Source organism: Monodelphis domestica, chromosome 5 (assembly GCF_027887165.1).
Source record: "Monodelphis domestica isolate mMonDom1 chromosome 5, mMonDom1.pri, whole genome shotgun sequence".
Lineage (NCBI taxonomy): Eukaryota > Metazoa > Chordata > Mammalia > Didelphimorphia > Didelphidae > Monodelphis > Monodelphis domestica.
In genome coordinates this window covers 32,649,833-32,669,781 of record NC_077231.1, presented here as the reverse complement: position 1 = coordinate 32,669,781, position 19,949 = coordinate 32,649,833, and the positions used below count along the sequence as shown (strand labels likewise).

At 43.5% G+C, this 19,949-nt stretch overlaps 1 protein-coding gene across 1 annotated transcript; it reads right to left on the bottom strand.

Annotated features, from left to right (window-relative positions):
• Positions 1–3,887: 3,887 nt before the first annotated feature.
• LOC130454427 (keratin, type II cytoskeletal 72-like) lies at positions 3,888–18,778 on the bottom strand. The gene is given in 10 exon segments (XM_056798169.1): positions 3,888–4,905; positions 4,907–4,995; positions 6,648–6,682; positions 8,182–8,402; positions 10,561–10,686; positions 11,853–12,017; positions 13,001–13,096; positions 14,651–14,711; positions 16,293–16,507; positions 18,221–18,778. Coding segments are annotated over 10 exon segments (1,575 nt in total). The 5' UTR covers positions 18,695–18,778; the 3' UTR covers positions 3,888–4,812.
• Between the last annotated feature and the right edge of the window lie 1,171 nt (positions 18,779–19,949).

The window sequence follows — 19,949 nt, the reverse complement described above, 5'->3', positions numbered from 1 at the left end:
TCAGAGCAGGGCATGCATGATAGAATCGGCGCCTGGGTGGGACCGGGACGGAGCCAGAGCCGGGGAAGGCTTTGTGCATGCCAGCAATGAGCAGATGAGCACAGACTCTGCCCCATCTCAGGTTCACTTACCAGGCAGAGTTGCAGTACCCGGAGAAGATCCTAGAGGGCAATGTTGGCCCAGGAAGGAGTTGAAAAGAGGGCTTAAACCTAATCCTGGCATTTATGCAACCGCAGCCACACCAAGGCTTTCAGGGAAGTTCCTCCCAACAGCCCTGATAGGGAAGCCAAGACTTCCCTGCATCTCACTCTCTAGCCTATGCGTAGTAGGTGCTTAATGGGATGCTTTTTAATTTTTTCCATGGTTTTAATACTATTTTTAATTGAAGCATTATCCCCATTTTGGAGATCAGAAGTTAAGCAACTTGCTTAGGTAAGACTCGAACCCAGATCTGAGTCTACGACCATTCCAGCACACCAGCTTTTCTGAAAGAGCCTGAGAGCTGGTCGGAAGGCTAGATTCTACCCAGACTAACACCCCTCATCAGTGGAGGACCTCATTCTATTATATCCCTTCAGGGGTTAGAAGCAGCAAGCAGGTCAGAGTTGGAGACTGGAAGGTCTGAGTTCAAGGCCAAGCTTTGAACCCAGGTCCTCGGACTCTTCACCGCCTCTTCTTTCCATTATATTCTGTAGTTCATTTACTATTCTTTCCAGATGCACTGAGTCAATAAGAATTATGAAGTGGATTCTTGTAACCAAGAAATAATGTTATAAATGGACTAAATAAATTAATTTAAATTTAAAAAAAGAATTATGAAGTGCCTCTTGGTTTCCCATGGGTGTGAGTAGACACACAGGCAGCTAGGTGGCAGAGTTGGTAGAGAGTGCTGGACTTGGAGTCAACATGACCCGATTTCACATTCTACATCAGAGGCTAAGTCCCTTAACCTCCCCCAGCCTCAGTTTTCTCATCTGTAAAAGGAAAGTGAGAACATCCCCCACTTCCCAGAGTTGGGAGGATCAAATGAGATGGTGCTTGAACATATCAGCTCTTTTTTTAACCCTTACCTTCTGTCTTGGAATTGATATTAAGACAAAAGAACAGCAAGGGCTTGGCAATTGGGTTAAATGACTTGCCCAGGGTCACACAGCTAAGAAGAGTTTGAGACCAGAGTTAAACCCAGGTGCTCCTGTCTCCAGACCTGGATTGTACTTGGCAACAAAATGTCAACTCCACAAACCTAAGATCAGGACAGCCTGGAGAATTAGCAATTATTCTTTATTTCTTCTTTTTTTTTTTTAATTTTATCTTCTATCTTAGAAGTGATACTAAGTTCCAAAGCAGAAGAATGATAGGTGATAGCCAAAGGGAGTTGAGTGACTTGCCCAGGGTCACACAGCTAAGAAGAGTTTGAGACCAGAGTTGAACCCAGGTGCTCCTGACTCCAGACCTGGATTGTACTTGGCAACAAAATGTCAACTCCACAAACCTAAGATCAGGACAGCCTGGAGAGTTAGCAATTATTCTTTCTTTCTTCTTTTTTTTTAATTTTTATCTTCTATCTTAGAAGTGATACTAAGTTCCAAAGCAGAAGAATGATAGGTGATAGTCAAAGGGAGTTGAGTGACTTGCCCAGGGTCACACAGCTAGGAAGTATCTGAGGCCATATTTGAACTGAGGTCTTTCTAACTCCATGCCTGGTGCTCTATCCACTGAACCACCTAGCTGCCCCATCCCAGCTATTTAAATGCCCTTTGCCTGAACCTTTCTCGTGAAAAAAAGCTTACTACCTCACAAAACCCTTTCCACTGGAAAAGCAATCATTAATGGGGAAATCTCCTCACCACATAGTTAAAGACAGATAGTTTAGGGCCAGGTTAGGAATTTAAAAAAAATAACCCTTACCTTCCATCTTGGAGTCAATACTGTGTATTGACTCCAAGGCAAAAGAGTGTTAAGGGCTACACAATGGGGGTCAAGTGACTTGTCCAGGGTCACACAGGTGGGAAGTGTCTGAGATCATATTTGAACCTAGGACCTCCGGACTCTCAATCCACTGAGCCATCCAGCTGCCCCTCAGGTTAAGAATATTGTAGAGCCAGAGCTCCATCCTTTGTAATGAAGCAGTTTTGTGTTCCATCAGTTTGTTTTTGTGTTGCCTCATTTCCCTTAATCCCTAGGATTTGGGGTAAATGCATCTTTCGTCCTGGTGCACTGAGCTGAGGCTAGGACTGATGTCAGTGGTAGACAGGAAGGGATGCCACCCAACAGCTCAGGCTAATAATGGGAGAGGTCAGGAAAGGAGGGATGCCTGCCAAGGTCCATTGGCAGGAACAGTAGGAGATGGATGGATGAGAAAAATAAACAGAGACGGGTTAATAAGCGCATCACAGGAAACTAGTGATGGTGGGCTTTTGTGTAGAAATAGACTCTGTGATGAGAAGGCACACGAGCAACAAGGCTTTGAGTTCAAGGCTCCATGGTGGACCGTCTATTCCACCCCCTCTTACAAGACAACAGTAGCTGGGAGAAAGAGGAGGATTATGGTCCTTCTGCCCTAGGTTTCTCTTAATTATTCATCTGAGAACATTGGCCTATAGTGATTTCTATTGTCCTGGGAACATGAACATTCTGAAGACAGTTAGAATGTGTGTGTGTGTGTGTGTGTGTGAGAGAGAGAGAGAGAGACAGAGACAGAGACAGAGATGAGAGAAACAGAGAGAGAGGGAGGGAGAGAGAGAAATTGAGAGAGTGAGGGAGGGAGAGAGAGAGAGGGAGGGAGGGAGGGAAATACAGAGACAGGGAGGGAGGGAGAGAGAGACAGAGAAAGAGGCAGAGACAGAGACAGAGATGAGAGAAACAGAGAGAGAGGGAGGGAGAGAGAGAAGAGAGAGGGAGGGAGGGAGATACAGAGACAGGGAGGAAGGGAGAGAAAGACAGAGAAAGAGGCAGAGACAGAGAGAGACAGAGAGAGAGACAGAGACAGACAGACAGAGACAGAGACAGAGAGACAGATGAGAGAGACAGAGAGAGGTAGGGAGAGAAAGAGAAAGAGAGAGAGGGAGGGAGGGAGAGAGAGAGGGAGGGAGGGAGGGAGATACAGAGACAGGGAGGGAGGGAGAGAGAGACAGAGAAAGAGGCAGAGAGAAAGAGAGAGACAGATGAGAGAGACAGAGAGAGACAGATGAGAGAGAGCGAGAGAGAGAGAGAGAGAGAGAGAGAGAGAGAGAGAGAGAGAGAGAGGGAGGGAGGGAGGGAGGGAGGGAGGGAGATACAGAGAGAGAGAGAGGCAGAGAGACAGAGAGACAGATGAGAGAGACAGACAGAGAGAGGAGGGAGGGAGAGGGAGAGGGAGAAAGGGAGATGGAGAGGGAGAGGGAGAAAGAGAGAGAGAGAGAGAGAGAGAGAGAGAGAGAGAGAGAGAGAGAGAGAGAGAGAGAGAGACAGAGAGAGAGAGACAGAGACAGAGAGACAGAGAGACAGAGAGACAGAGAGAGACAGAGACAGAGACAGAGACAGAGACAGAGACAGAGACAGAGACAGAGACAGAGACAGAGACAGAGAGACATTATTCACCAAAGGCTGCCCCCAGGATGTTGAAATTTTTTGTTCATCAAAACTCACAAAGACTGCCTAATATGGCTGAGAGAGAGGCTATAATCTGCAAAGCTGTGGGAGAACCCGTGGCGCAGAAATCTTCATTCTTAAAGCAAGAGAAAATGAGAGAGGTTCATCGTAATTGATGGATATGCGTCCATTCAGTGACTGCCCGTCCAGAAGCAGACGCTAGGGACCACAGGCATTCGGGTAACGTACCAGGCTGGCTTGGAGCAGTTCTCGGGAGCTGTTGACGTGACTCACTGGTAAAGAAGTCTTTCGTGGACAACAGACTCCACACGAGGCCACACAATAGCGCACAACATTTATTCAGGAGGCAGCAGAGAACTGGGAATCATAGTTAAGGTGGCAGACACAGCATCAGGAAAAGGCATACAGACAACCCAAGGCAAGAGTTCTCTTTGACAATCTAAAGCCGGCAGTGTTGCGTGTGGTTGGGAATTGGGGTGGAGGTATGAGGGTAGACCACAGCTGGAGAGGCTGAGGAAGGACCAGAGTATGTAAATCCTTTGTGTCTTGGAGGCATCCTGGTGTAACAAATGAGATAGGAGGCAGGGTTCAAGTCCTGCCCTTGCCACTTAGTAAGATGACCCCAATGTGTGGACACCTAGGTGGCACAGTAGATAGAATGCTGGACTGGGAGTCAGAAGATGATCTGAATTCAAATCCTACTCAGGGGCTAGCTGTGTAATTCTGGAGGAGTAAGTCATTTATCCTCCCTCAGCCTCAGTTTCTTCATCTGTAAAATGGAGAAAATGATACCCCCTACTTCACAAAGATATGAAGATCTTCTCTGAGACTTCTCTGAATCTCAGTTTCCTCATCTGTAGAAAGAGGGATACGAATACCCATAGTATTCTATAGTATATAGTGCCTACCTCCAAGGGGTGTTGGGAGGCTCAAACGACATGTCTGTAAAGTGTGGTAAGCATTAATACTTTAGAGAGACGCCAGCCATTATTGGGTTTGTGGCCTTTGGAAGGCTACCCAGAGAGGAGCAATTATCAGAGTCCATGGCTAGGCGGGGTTTGATCCCTTTTCCAGAAAATCCTGAGTGTTGCAGGAAAGGGAACCAATCAGGCTTTTAGAGAGCAAAGAGAATCTCTTGGATGGGGAGCAAAACAGGGGTTCACAGGGGCCCACAGAATCATTGCCCATATTCTGAACTGGGAGACCCAAGCTCTTCAGCCTTTATCTGGAGCCCTTTTTGGCTGGACTGCTGCCACCTTTGGTCATTGGCTCCTTGAAGTCACTTCCACAGCTGCCCTTGGTCTTGACATCAGCGGCCTCCCTGTTTATAGGTATAACTGCTCGAGGTTCCAAAGCCCACGCTGAAGCCACCTCCTGCCCCGGTATTGGTACTGCTGATGACCGCTGTGGAATAATACACATACTAGACTGAAGCAGAGGAGAGAAGCAGAACTGGGAAAATAGCTTATACCAGAGGCAACAACCTTGTAAAGAACTCTAATCAATGCAATGAGCATCCACGACTCCAGAGGATGGAGGATGAAGAGCCACACTCACCCCCTGACATGCAAGTGAGGTACTCCAGAAGCAGAATACGAGGCCAACTGCCAGACATAGCCAGAGTGGGAATCTGGTTTGCTGAACTATGCAAATATTATATAGTTTTTTTTGTTTTTTTCCTCTGGTAGGAGTAAGGTAGAGTGGAGAAAGAAAGGGAAGCTATGAATAGTTTTGTTTTTAATAGAAGAAAAAGAAAAGAAGCTAACTGAAATGTCTTGGAAATACAAGAAAAGAACAGAAGGAAAAGAAAAGCAAGCTGTTTCTAAAAGAGATTCATAGTTTCATGTAGGACTCTTTCTGTTCAATTGAGGATATGGAAATACTTGTTTTATGGGTACTTTTTAAGTTCAGAATTTTAAAAGTTAGAAAAATAGAGAACATGAAAAAAGGAGAGAGAGGGAGGGAGAGATTTAAAGAGGGAGGAGGAAGAGAAAGAAAGAAAGAAAGAAAGAAAGAAAGAAAGAAAGAAAGAAAGAAGAAGAAAGAAAGAAAGAAAGAAAGAAAGAAAGAAAGAAAGAAAGAAAGAAAGAAAGAAAGAAAGAAAGAAAAGAAAGAAAGAAAGAAAGAAAGAAAGAAAGAAAGAAAGAAAGAAAGAAAGAAAGAAAGGAAGGAAGGAAGGAAGGAAGGAAGGAAGGAAGGAAGGAAGGAAGGAAGGAAGGAAGGAAGGAAGGAAGGAAGGAAGGAAGGAAGGAAGGAAGGAAGGCAGGAAGGAAGGAAGGAAGGAAGGCAGGAAGGCAGGAAGGAAGGCAGGAAGGCAGGAAGGAAGGCAGGAAGGAAGGAAGGCAGGAAGGAAGGAAGGCAGGCAGGAAGGAAGGCAGGCAGGAAGGAAGGCAGGCAGGAAGGAAGGCAGGAAGGAAGGCAGGCAGGAAGGAAGGCAGGCAGGAAGGAAGGCAGGCAGGAAGGCAGGAAGGAAGGAAGGAAGGAAGGAAGGAAGGAAGGAAGGAAGGAAGGAAGGAAGGAAGGGAGGAAGGAAGGAAGGAAGGAAGGAAGGAAGGAAGGAAGGAAGGAAGGAAGGAAGGAAGGAAGGAAGGAAGGAAGGAAGGAAGGAAGGAAGGAAGGAAGGAAGGAAGGAAGGAAGGGAGGAAGGAAGGGAGGAAGGAAGGAAGGAAGGAAGGAAGGAAGGAAGTCTTTCTCTAAAGGCCACTTCCAGTTCTGACATTGAAGGGTCCATTGGAGGTCTCCCACCAAAGGCTGGAGGGCACCCTTTAGATAAGTCATAGAGGGAATTCTTGTTTCACTAGGAACTGAACTAGACACCCTCTGAGGCCCATCTGGGTGAATCTGTGATCCTGGCATTTAGAATTCTCCCTTCCATTGTTTTCACTTGATTACCACCCAAAAGCACTTGTGGTTTGTCTGCATTTCTTTTTGTGTTTCTGTCTCTCCCTCTACTCTCTCCAAGTATTCTGATCCCCTGGCTTGCCATGGAAATGACCCGTCCTAGTCTTGTATAAAGGAGAGTTATCACAAGAAGGCTTTGTTGTGCACATACTTACAGATGCTCACAGAACTGGGAAACTCGCCAGACATCCTGCAGAGGATAAAACATAACCAGTGAAGTGCCCAATGACAGTTATTCTACCCTCTACCCATCCCAAGGCATTTTTTTCTAAATTTTCCATGACAGTTGGAGAGAGGAAATGGTAAAACAATTTATAAAATACTCTCAAGTCAGGTTAAATCCTCAGTAGGCTTTTCCTGCTTCACAATATCCTTCATATAGTGTGTGATTAGGAATCAGCATGGTACAGTGGCCTCAAACCCTTAGAGTGTGTGACCCTGGGCAAGTCACTTAATCTAATTTGCTTCAGTTTCTTCATCTATAAAATGAGAAGGAAATGGCAAACTACTTCAGTGTCTTTGCCAAGAAAATCCCAAAGTGGATCATGAAGAGTCAGACACGACTGAAAATGAGTAAACAGCAACAGCAAATGGTACAGTGGAAAAGAATATTGGATCTGAAATTCAGAGGACTTGGATTCAAATCCCAACTCAACTATTCAAGTGTGTGATAGACTGTGCAATTCCATTAAGCTCTCTCAACCTCAGTTTCTTTCACTATAAAATGAAATGAAAAAGATTAAACTAGATGACCTCTGAGGGTCCCATCCAGCTCTAAATTTATGAAAATTCTCACCTCATTCCATCCCTCTTCACCAAAATGGGGAAATGACTCAATGAGGTGTAGTGGGTAGAACTCTGAATTTGGAATTAACACACCTGAGTTCTAGGACTAGCTCTGCCACTCACTTATGATGACCTTACCCAAGTCACTTGATTTCCTCATTTTCCATATCTATAAAATGAGAAAGTTGGACTAGATAATGCTCTAAAGTGCGTTCTAATTCTAATGTTTAATTTCAAAACTTTTTCTCACTCTAATTTCCATTCAAGGTTCAGTTTGAGTGCCATCTTCTACACAAAGGCATTCCTAATCCTATGCACCCCCAAATTACTTTGTATTTAATTTTTATGTATTTTACATTTATTTTCTTCTGTATTGCTGTTTTCCCTAAAACAATATAAGCTTCTTGAGGGTAAGAATTGATTTTTTTCCTCGTTTTTGTGTTCCCAGTGCCTAGAACATAGTAGGCTTTCAGTTCAGTCATTTTTCTGTTGTATCTGACCCTTTGTGACCCTCTATTTGGTGTTTACTTGGCAAAGATGCTAGAGAGGTCTGGCCCCAGTTCCTTTTTTTTTTCAGATGAGGCACTTAAATGCTTATTAATTAATTAGCACACAATAGGTGTTCCAACATATCTCTTCAGACTTAGTATCTCTATACAGCATTGGTGAATGTTTTTGAGTTTACATGCCCAAACTGCAACTTCAAACTGTCTGTGAGCCCCCTGCATTCCCTTCAACAATGGAGGGAGGAAGTGCTCTCACTTGGCGGCTAGACAGAGGGTAGATGCTTTCAAAAATTTGGCTGATTTACTTTTACATAAATTCATGTTTTCTTGTCTTAACACAGAACCTAACCAAAGGCTAGCTTACATAGAAGAAACATTACTCTCCACATCTTCCCACCTGCACTCCTCGCCCTCCAGAAGTTTCCTGTAGGTAGCAATCTCCATGTCCAAGGCCAGCTTGAGGCTCATCAGCTCCTGGTAGTCCCGTAACAGGCGAGCCAGCTCCTCCTTAGAGTTGTGCAAGGCCCCCTCTAGCTCATCCAACTTGGCTTTGGCATCTTTCAGAGAACAATCACCCCGCTGCTCAGCATCGGCGATAGCTGTCTCCAAGTTGGCACACTATGGGGAGAAGGACAGAGGTTCTAAAACATTTTAGACTATAGAGAAAGTCCTGATATAACTGGATCCTAGATTTAGAAATGGATGGATCTTAGAAGCCATCTAGTCCTCCAGGCTCATTTTACAAATAGGAAAACTGAAGTCCAAAGAAGTTAAGAAGCTTCTGTGAAGTCATATGCATCCGACCTTTGGATTCTCCCTTCTCTGGGAAAATAAGCTATCCCATAAGCCCTAGATGGGAAACAACCTTCCTAAGGCTTAGAGGATGAGGATTTCACATATTCTTTATCCTTCTATAACCCTCCCAGTCCTGAGGTCTCCATCACCTCCTTCTTTAACTCAGGACTAGAGACTAGCCATCCCCTTATTATTCTCTAATATTATCCCTTTCCCTGATACCACCCCCACCTTCATCTTGCTAGCTCTTGCTAGGGAATGACTTTTTAACCTTTACTTTCTGCCTTAAATCAATACTATATATTGATTACAAGATAAAAGAATGATAAGGGCTAAGGAATAAGGATTAAATGACTTGCCTAGCTAGGAAGAGTCTGGATTCAAATTTGAACCCAGGACCTTCTGACTAGGTCTAATGCTCTATCCATTGCACCCCCTAGGGAATTGTTAATAGCATTAAAACTGCTACTGCCACTATGAAGGGCGTGACAATCTACATGCCCATAATCCCTATGTTTCTAAATTATAGAAAATCAAGACTGAGGCTCTCTTCTCTGACCATCACTTTTCACTTCTCCATACCCATCCACATCAGTCCCAAACCTATCCTATCCAGTAGTTCTAAGTCTGAACCCAGGAGGGGTTCAGCTTCTATGGATCGGATAGTCAAAGCAGAGTATCCCATTATATTATTTTTAAATACTTGTTAATAATACATCTGTATCCTCCTCAGAGGAATTACTTTGCATATATTTTATATTATTTAGCCTGCTCCCCCCCAATAGAACCTAAATTTCTTGAGGAAAAAGACTATTTTGTTTTTATTTTTGTATCAGGACCTAGCACAGTGTGCTCATAATAGACACAATAGATGCTAGTTGAGCTTAACGGAATTCCAACTCAGATCCTAATTTATGTAGATAATATGAAGACCAATACCAAACACGTTGTCTAGATTCAGGAGAACATGGAAGGGAGGGGAGTTGCACTATGGAGCATGACGAAATGACTTTCTCATGTGTTCTGAATAATAATGTGTCATTTTGACCACAAAGTCCATTCTGCTTGATATCCTTTCCCCACCGTGCAAATCCATTGCTCAATCAATTACACATCATAATCTAGTGCTCATGGCTGCTTCAAGTGCATATATGCAGTTATCCAGTCTTGAGAAAACATTTTCATCTCTCCATTTTCCATGTATGGTCAACACTTAGACCCAGCCTTCTTCCCCTGACTATTCTGGCCCTTCTCATTCTTCAGAGGCTGGAAGAATAGACAGTTCAAAATGGATGTGAGAGGAGAAGACTAAGAATCTGGGGAGAATGGGGAAAAGGATTTGAGATCAGAAGAACCTTTGGCAGAAGCCTCCTTCTATAGACCCATAGTTTGAACAGACAAGGGAGAAGCAAGCATCTATGTGGTTTAGTAAGAATGATTCTCCAAATTCATGAAGATATGCAATTGTGGTCCCTGGTCACCATGGTGACCCCCATGCCATTCCATGATATAACTATATGAAGATCTGGAAAGGATCTCAGAGGCCATCTAGTACAACCCCCAGCTCTTAACCTACTGATCTAATCTTATTTCTCGATACTCCCCAACATACATCATTTGTCCAATCAGATCTATCTCTTTACCTTTCTCATATCTGTGCTTTTGTTCATATTGTTCCACTACCCTAGAAAACCCTTCATTCCTTTAAGGTCCACTTCAAGTTCTGCATTTCCCATGAAGCTTCCTAAGCCTATGCTATGAAAACCTTTGATCTTCCTTCTCTCCACTCTCCTACATTTATCATGCCACATGGTTTAGCAGCTGATTATCAATCAGTCATTATGTAGAGTAGTCTTTCCAACTAGACAGCCAATTTCTTGAAGCCCGGGGCCATGTATCCCCCATAACACCTTGGGTTATCCCAAGCACATTATACTTACTCAACAAATATTCAATGACTTATTTTATCATCAAAACCTACCTGTTTCTTCACATTCCCAATCTCCGAGCGGAGTCTCTGGATTAGACGATTGAGTTCTGAGATCTCAGCCTTGGTAAGATTAAGGTCATCACCATGCCGGCCAGCTGTGATTTGTAGTTCCTGAATCTGAGGATGAGCAGCAAGAGTAAGGAACAGGAAGGAAAATTGGATTATTTATAGGGGGTTAATGGATTAAATAAGACAATCCAGTCTCTCATGCTCATATAATATTGACACAAATATTGTTGTAAGGTCTCAAGGGCACTAATTGTAAGAGTCAGTGACCAGGCATGTCCAAAAGAGTAAGGAGGGACCATGGAGTGTTGTGTGGTGTAAGAGTCAAAGCTACGGTTTTTCCAGTAGCAATGTACATCTATAAGAGTTAGACTAGAAGGAAAGCTGAGCAGCACAGAATTTGTTCTGCTCAAAGCAGGACCGATCTGATTCTCTGTAACTTCCAGGGAATAGAACTGTCCTGGACCATCATTCACAATCCCTCTTAGGAAGTATTTACTTCATTTACACTATAAAGAATCACTTAAAAAGAGGTGAAATTTTATGCATTAGAAAACCTGTGGTGGAGTTTGAGTGTCCTCTCCTCTCCCTTTCCTAGCCCCAAGGACTTGGAAAGTGGACCCAAAGTGGATGAGAAACAGAAGACAAAGGAATGTCAAGAGTTCGGCTAATGCATAGAGTCATGCCATGCCTGGAGTACAGGTGAGCTAAGCAGAGGTAGAGGGCCTAACCCCAATGCTAAAGGTCTTCCAAACACATCCAAGAATTCCATCTGAGTCCGCCATGCCTGGAGAAACATTTTCTTTTTTAAACTCTTACACTCTATCTTAGAATGGATTCTCAGGATCCATTTGAAGGTAGAAGAGCAGTTAGGGCTAAGCAACTGAGATTAAGAGACTTGCCCAGGGTCAGCCAGCTAGGAAGTGTCTGAAGTCAAATTTGAACCCAGTACCTTTTGACCCCAGCTCTGACTCTCTATCCACTGAGCCAAGAAAGACATTTTCAAAAAGGAGTACCAAATTAAGTTGCTATGGTCCAACCTCAACACAATAATATAGTGGAAAGAACAATGAACTTAAAGTGACAAGACCTGGACATGAATCCTAGCATTGTCATTTACTAACTACAGTTCATAAGACTTTGGACAAGTTTTTTAATCTCTTTGGTCCTCAATTTTTTCATTTATTAAATAGGGATAGTATCTACCTCAGAGGGTCATTTAAGGATCACAGGAGATAACTGATGAGAAAATCCTTGGTCAGCCTTAAATCATCTACCTTGCTCTGGTAGAGGTTCTCAGCCTCAGTCTTGCTCTTCATGGCAGCATCCTCATACTGGTTCTTGATCTCATCAATGATGCTGTCCAGATCCAGGTCTCGATTATTGTCCATGGAGAGGATGACGGACGTGTCACTGATGTGTGACTGGATCTGGGCAATCTCCTAGACAAGGAACAGGAAAGAGCAAATTTATGAGCATCTGTCACTTCCTATGTAACTTTTTATGTATTTCTAGGACACTCTAGGTCCCAAATAAAGAACATACTAAAGGTATTCTAGGAAATGCTCAACAATCAGCTTTCTAGAAAAAGAAATGCACATACAGTACACCCTTAGATTTACTTTCTTTAAGGCTAGACAGTCAACAAAACAATTAGGCAAGTCCTGGAGCAGCCTTTACCTGTTCTAAAGTTTTCACACTAAAAATTTAACAATCAGCTCTTAAGAGTCAGTTCAAGCTAGCTCCAGCAATATCCTCCTGTCTTGATGGTACAGGGGGAACAGCAGTTGACTGAGAATCAGAAGACAAACCTTATTTTTAGTCCCAGATCTGCCATTTATTATCTGTGATTGAGAATCACTTTATTTCAAAAAAATTCAGTTTCCTTATCTATAAAACTGCACTCCCCCCACCCCAGTCCCAAGCACAGTTCCTGGCACATAGTATGGTCTTAATGAATGGTTTGTTTTCACTTCATCTTTTAATTTAAAGGATTGTCCAAGTCCCTCTTGGCTCTAATTTTTCAAGACTCTGTTGTCCACACGCCCTGTAAATCTCTTGCTCAGCTCTGTATGTCCATCTCAAACTAAGTGTCTAAAGGTTAGAAAGCAGATCTCCACTGACTTTTGACAGTTCCTAGCTTAATTCTATACTCTTTTCAGTATATCTGGAATATTCTTAATATTTCTGCTACTGGAGCGATTGTTGTCCTTAACTTTTTTTTTGTCATTTGCATTACAAACAAGTAACTACACTTACGAGCTCGTCTTCCTCCCCATTCCTTCCAACTAACTCCCTTACCATGGCATCCGCTTTCTGGCCACCTCCCACCTCACAAGAGCAGTGCTCTAGATCTTGGGCAAGGAGGCAGAGGGCATCTGCAAAGTTTACTTGTGTGAAGAAGAGAATGGAAGATGATTCTTACCCCTTCATAGAGGCACTTAAGGAATTTGATTTCATCTGTTATGGCATCCACCTTGGCCTGGAGCTCGATTTTGTTCATATAGGCTGCATCCACATCCTAGGAAGAAAGTAACCCAGAGAACTGTAATATCTTCCTTCACTTCCTCCCCTCTCCCCCACTGCCCCAGGATACAGGTGTAACTTCAACATCATGTGACATTGATGGCTACCTCCAAAGCCCAGCACTTCTGCCACCAGGATATCTCTGCATTGTCCCCTCCCCATCCCTATGCATCATGGGAAGAGGACCCAAGAGCTCAGGGAACCACAAGCCTGCAAGAGGTCCAAGTATGGCCAATCAAACATCTGAATTTTAAACCAGTGGACTTTTATAACAATTTCTTTCAAGTTCGATGTCAAGAATTGATTTCTTTCCAGCTCACATTCGTCACTCTTAACTTTCTCCACTGGGCTAGATACCTCCATCCCTTGGTAGGTCTCTCACTGCCGCACTTCACACAATGCAAGTCTTCTCCCCACCACTGATTTCTCCTTCTGATTGGCTGCTTCGTCCCCAAACCCCCATTTTAAAGAGGAAGCCCAAGGGAGCTATGTTTTCATTCCTCTCCAGGATGTACTCCTGGCTCTTCCAGACTTTCCCCACAGTGTTCCCAGTAACTTTATCTCTTCTTTCCAGCTTCCTTTTGTATCTTGTCTCCCCCACCCGCCCAGCCACCTCCTCTCTGAACGTAAGCCCTTTGAGGAAAGGGGAAGGTTTTCTGCTGGTGTTTATCTCCATTACCAGGACTTAGTGTGGAGTTTGACACGTAACTAACAAGTGCCTCTTGAGTTGCCTTGACTTGCCTCGGGACAACGTACTTGAGAGTAATGATCTTGGGACGTATTTGGCCATAGGATGAAAAATGCTGTCCACCTCCAGAGAAAGAACTGATGGGGTCTGAATGGAGACTGAGGCACACTTTTTAAACTCTTTCCTTTTCTTATTTTTTTAGTGTGATTCTTTAAAAGACCTTCTTACCTGCTATCTTAGAAGCAGTACGGAGCATTGGTTCTAAGGCAGAAGAAGGTTAAGGGCTAAGCCATGGGGTTGAGCCACCTCCATGGTTTTCTTTCACAACATGACTAATGTGGAAATATGCTTTGCATGACTGCACACGTAGAACACATAGATCGAATTGCTTGCCTTCTCAACGAGAGGAGAAAGGCAGGAAAGAATATGGAAATCAAATATTCTTAAAGGAAGATTAGAAGTTGTTCCTCTCTTTAGTTGGAAAAGTAGAATACTAAATGCACTTTTTAAAGTGCATTTCCCCAAGGGGGGGGGGGGAACATTTGGCCAAATCCTGCCTTGAGTGCTCACTTCACTGTATGACCCTGGGCAAGTGACTTCACCTCCCCCGCCATGTTTCCTCTCCAATAAAGTGGAGATAATGGTAGCACTCCCCCCTGGAGGTGGTTGGGAAGAACAAGTGAAAGACTTTTGCCAACCTTAAGCACCATATAAGTGCTGGCTATCAACTCCCACCAAACCACTGGACTTTCCTGCTTGCCTGGAGCGAAGCAGCAGTTCAGCGCGTCCGTGGGACCCCCTCCCAGGACTACGGCCACTTTGTTTCCCACCTCCCATCCCATCCATCAGGAGCTGTCTCACCTTCTTGAGCACCACAAACTCATTCTCTGCTGCCGTCCGTCTGTTAATCTCCACCTCATACCTATGTGGGAAGAAAGAAAGGGACAGCAAATGAAGTTCATTAGGGCAATAAAGAAAGCTTCCTAGGTAGGCAGGGAGGCTGGACCTTCTAACAGCATTGAGCTCCTATCCAGTGAGGATAAAGGAGGCTTCACCTCTGTGACACACTTATGTTCTTCTCCAATGAAAGTTCCTTCTTGAGGACATCTGGGTGGCTCACTGGATTGAGAGCCAGGGTAGAGGTCCTAGATTCAAATCTGTCCTCAGACACTTCCCAGCTGGGTGACCCTGGGTAAGTCACTTAAGGTAAGTCACATTGCCTAGCCCTAACCACTCTGCCTTGGAGCCAACACACAGTATTGATTCTAAGATGAAAGGTAAAGATTTTTTAAAAATAATGACTATATTTCCATAGCAATCAACAGATTACTGAACTTTTTGACCTTCCATGTGTCATTTAATTATTGCCCACCAATCTTCTCAAGTATGTAGGAGAGGTATTATCAGCCCATTTTATAGATGAGGAAACAGGGAAGTTCAGAGAAATAAAGTGACCTGCCCTAGGTCACAACTAATAAGTGGAAGAGGTGATACTCAAATCCAGGTCTCTTCTGACCTCAAAGTGAAGAATTTTCTACTAATTATTCATTCTTTCTATTGTCTCCAACCCTTCATGACCCCATGGACTATAGCATGCCAGAACCTTCCATCCCTCTATGATCTAAGACTGTCCAAGTCATGTTCTTTGCTCCCATTGCACTATCTAGCCATCTTGTCTTCCATTGCCCCCTTCTCCTTTTTTCTTCAATAGTTTCCAACATTAGAATCTTTTCCAAAGAGTCCTGTTTTCTTCTTATGTGGCCAAAATACTTATGCTCCAGTTTCAGTATTTGATCTTCCAATGAATTACTGAAATATACTCCATCTGAAAACTGAACTTGACTTTGATTTTCTCCTCCTTTCTCTCTCTCTCTCTCTCTCTCTCTCTCTCTCTCTCTCTCTCTCTCTCTCTGTGTGTGTGTGTGTGTGTGTGTCTGCCTGTCTGTCTCTCTATATTTGTCTCACTTTGTCTTTCTTTCCCTGTTTCTCTATGTCTCTATCTCTGCCTCTTTTTCTGTATCTGTCTGTCTGTCTGTCTGTCTTCTCTCTCTCTATATATATATATGTGTGTGTGTGTGTATCTATCTTTATCTTTGCCTTGTCTCAAAGTTTGTCTCTCTGTCTCTATCTCTATTTATCTGTCATTGTCTCTGCCTCTCTCTGACCCTTTTTCCTCCTCTGTGTGTCTGTTTCTCTTTCTGTCTCTTCTCTTTCTTTTTGTCTGTCTCTCTCTGCCTACTTCTGTTGTCTCGTTATCTCTGTTTTTATGTCCCTGCCTCTCCCTGTGTCTGTCTGCCTGCCTGTCTGTCTCTATTTCTCTGTCTCTGTCTGTCTCTTCTCTCTCTCTTCCCCCACCCTTTTCAGTCTATCTAGTTTATACATTCTCTGAAAGCCTGGGGAGGTTGGAGAAAAGAAGGGAAGAGATGATGGCAGCGTCAACAAGGCAGAACTGACCTTTTTATTTCCCACAAATAAAACCCTTATCTACCTCCTCTCTGCTTACCTCTTCTTGAAGTCCTCTACCAAATCCTGCATGTTCCTGAGCTCTGAGTCCAGTCTCACTTTGTCCCCTGACAGTGTCTCCATTTGTCTCCGAAGTTTGGTGATACAGCCTTCATAAACAGGTTCCAGATTCCTCTTGCAATTACTCAGGTCCAACTGCTGCAATAGGTTCCACTTGGTCTCTAGCACCTGGTTTTGTTGCTCCAGGAACCGTACCTAGAACCCCATGAAGTTGACCATTAGAAACCCAAACTTGGGTTGGATGACTTCTGAGATACTTTCTAGTTCTAGGAATACTCTAGTGATACTGTAATTATTTCATTTCTTCTAGGTTAGGCAGGAAGGCTGGAAATCAGAATCCAGTGATGAAGACCATAGCCATTACTAGTTAGGAGACTAATGATGATTGTTGAGGTCAAGGAGAAAAAAACAAATGATCCAAAAGAAGTTGGGCAGTAAGCGTAAAGGAATCAGGGGAATGGGGTTCAGAAATTCTATGGCTTCCTCTTGGTGGAGGTGGGTGGGCAAGCCTGCTACCCACTTCCTGGCAGATGATGGACTCAAGATGCAGAATTAGACATACAGTCTTGGTGATGGCCAGTGTGGGAATCTGTATATATATATTACTGTGGTTTTGCTTTTCTTTTTTCCTCAGTGGGTAGGAGGTTGGGAGGTGGGAGAAAGAAAATAAACACTTATTAAGAGACAAGAGTAGAGATTATTTTTCTGATTTTTAAAAATTCTTACCTTTTATCTTAAAATTAATACTGTGTGTTGGTTCCAAAAAAGAAGAGTGATAAGGGCTAGGCAATGAGGGTTAAGTGACTTGTCCAGGATCACACAGCTAGGAAATGTCAGAGAGCAGATTTAAACCCAAGACCTCTAGTCTCTAAGCCTAACTCTCAATCAACTGGGCCACTTAGTTGCCCCCATAATAATTTTTTAAAAGAGGATACAAAATTCAGTCACTGCCTTCAGGAAAGTTAATTATATGGGCTGTTTTTGTCAACCTTTACTTTGGTTCTCTAGTCTTTCTCCCATTCCATTATCTCTCCTCTGCATTGTTCTCCTATTTCACTCCCCAATTTTTTCCTAGCCAGAAAAAATCTGTCTTCTGACTTCTTTCTAAAATTCCTCTCTCCCACTTTTGTGACTTCATATGAGCCAGTCCCTCTACTTGTTTGCCTTCCAATCCAAAGTAACCCTGTACCAGATACTCCTCCTCCTTCACTTCCACCAGGAAGACTTCCTAGATAAATTCCATCACAACACTTGTGTTTCCACCAAATTCCTCTCCGTTCTCCCAGTTCTGGTTTCCAGAGCTATGTATAGCTACTCCTATCTCTATTTTTGTGTGTCTTTATGTACCTCAGATACATTGGACATCATTTAGAGTAACAGTTCTCAAGTAGAAGTCCTAAAACCTTAAAAGGAATCTGTGAAAAGGTCAAAACTACCTTCATGCATTTTTATTTTCAATTTAATAAATATTGATGATATAACCCACATAACCAAAAGCTCTTTATGTATCAGGCAATTGACAGTTTTTAAAACTAAAAGGTCAGTGCAGCTACTTGGCTCAGATTGAAAGTCAGGCCTAGAGACAGTGGGTCTTGGGTTCAAATCTAGTCTCAGATACCTCCTAGCTATGAGACCCTAGACTAGTCACTTAACCCCAATCCATGCCTTTATCATTCTTCTGCCTTGGAGCTAATACATAATATTGATTCTAAGAGAGAGGTAAGGGTTAAAAACATTCTAGAGTCTCTTCTAGTCTCCCAATGGATTTAAAACTCCCCAAGGTCAGAAAGAGAGGCTGAGCCTTCTTTCTGAATCCCCCACAAATGCCTACCAGTGCTCAAGTTGGCACTTTGCCTAAAAAAGGGGAGGGGATTTTCAGGACAATACAGGGATGTCAGGGTGACCCACCTTGTCGATGAAGGAAGCAAACTTGTTGTTGAGCACCTTAATCTGCTCCCGCTCCTGGGTCCTCACTTTCTGAATCTCAGGATCCAGTTCCACATTGAGTGGGGCCAGGAGGCTTTTGTTGATGGTCACTTGGGGGATGCCTCCGGGTGGACATACTGATGGGCACACGGGCCCCAGACCAGCATTTCCAAAAATTGTTCCCACAAATCCACTGACTCTGCCTCCTCCAAAACCAGTCCCATGCCCAAGGGCATAGCTCCCACTCCTTGATGCCCCTGTCGTGGCACTGATTGAAATGCAACGGTTGCCACGAAGACTATAAAGGCTCTTGCTGCCAAAGGCTGCTGCCCCCACTCCCTTCACCCCACCTCTGAAGGAGGTTGAACTACTGCTAAGCCGGCTTGAAATGACAGCTGAGCAGCCACTGAAGCCAATGCGGTCCCCACTGGGGTAGTAACTGAACTGGCGACTCATGACAGCCAGACCAAGATGGCAGCAGATTTGATGCAAGGAGACAAAGAGGTGGGGCCAAGAGGTGCAGCTCAACTGAGGCTACTCTCTAGACTCTCCTCTTATATAGCCTGGGCAGTTGGGATAGGAGACAATGAAGTCAGCTTAATTTATGGGTCAGAAATACCTTTCAGGTCACTCTGGACCACTTCATAAATTACCTCTTTGGTTCTCCATTTTGTAAATTATCTGTCACCCCACCTCGTAGATTTTTGTCTCTTCCACCCCAGACTCTGATGAATCCCCCATAAAATGACCTAGAACACAGAAATTGCTTTGCTTACATGTTGCATTATAATAATTTGAGGTTATCTCTTCATGTTGCTCTCCAATTACTGGGGTTATCAACTCCTGGATCTCTAAAGTAGGCTCCCAGATCGTCTCGCCCCCTCAGTGGTTTGGGGCTATGGGTTGGGTTGATGTTGGGGCCAATTCTGGGTCAGAAGTAGAATGAGTAGCATTGGGAACCATTTGGGGAAATACCCTTCTTACCTTCCAGTGGCTACAGATACTGACCCAAATTCTTTGCTTTCTACTCCCTGCATGGTTCCTGTGCTAGTTGTAAGGGATGAACTAAGGAAGTTCCAAAGGGTCTTCCTTGGGGAATTCATATTCTAAAAAGGGACATATGACCTGGTAAAAAGAACATTTTAAAAGATAGTCCAATGATAATTGATCAGAGGCACGATAACTGTCTGAGGCAGAGAAGGGATGATAGTTGGAAAGGATACAGGAAAAAAAAAACAGGAAAAAGAAGGAAATAGCAAAGGAGGGAAATGCTCAAGTTGAAAGGAGAGATTGTCAGAGGGGAAGTGGCTTGTGTAATATCTCCAGGGACAGGTTAGGGTAGGGATTCTTAATCTTTTTATATCCTACCCCCTTTGGCAGTCTGGTAGAGCCGATGGACCCTCTCAGTTGAATATTCTACTTATTTATTTTAATTACATGTAGAAATAAATTTTGACAATTGTTTCCCGACATTTTAGGATTCAGATTTTCTTCCTCCTTTCCTTCCCCTCTCTCCTCCCCTACTGCTCCTCAAGACAATAAATAATCTGATGTAGGTTATACCAGTGCTTTGCTCTAATACATATTTCCAAATTCTTCAGGCCATAACAAAAGAAACATATCACACAGACAATAAAAAATTAATGAAGGAAATGAAGGGAAAGATGGCATGCTTTGATCTGCAATCAGATTCCAACAGTTCCTTCTTTGG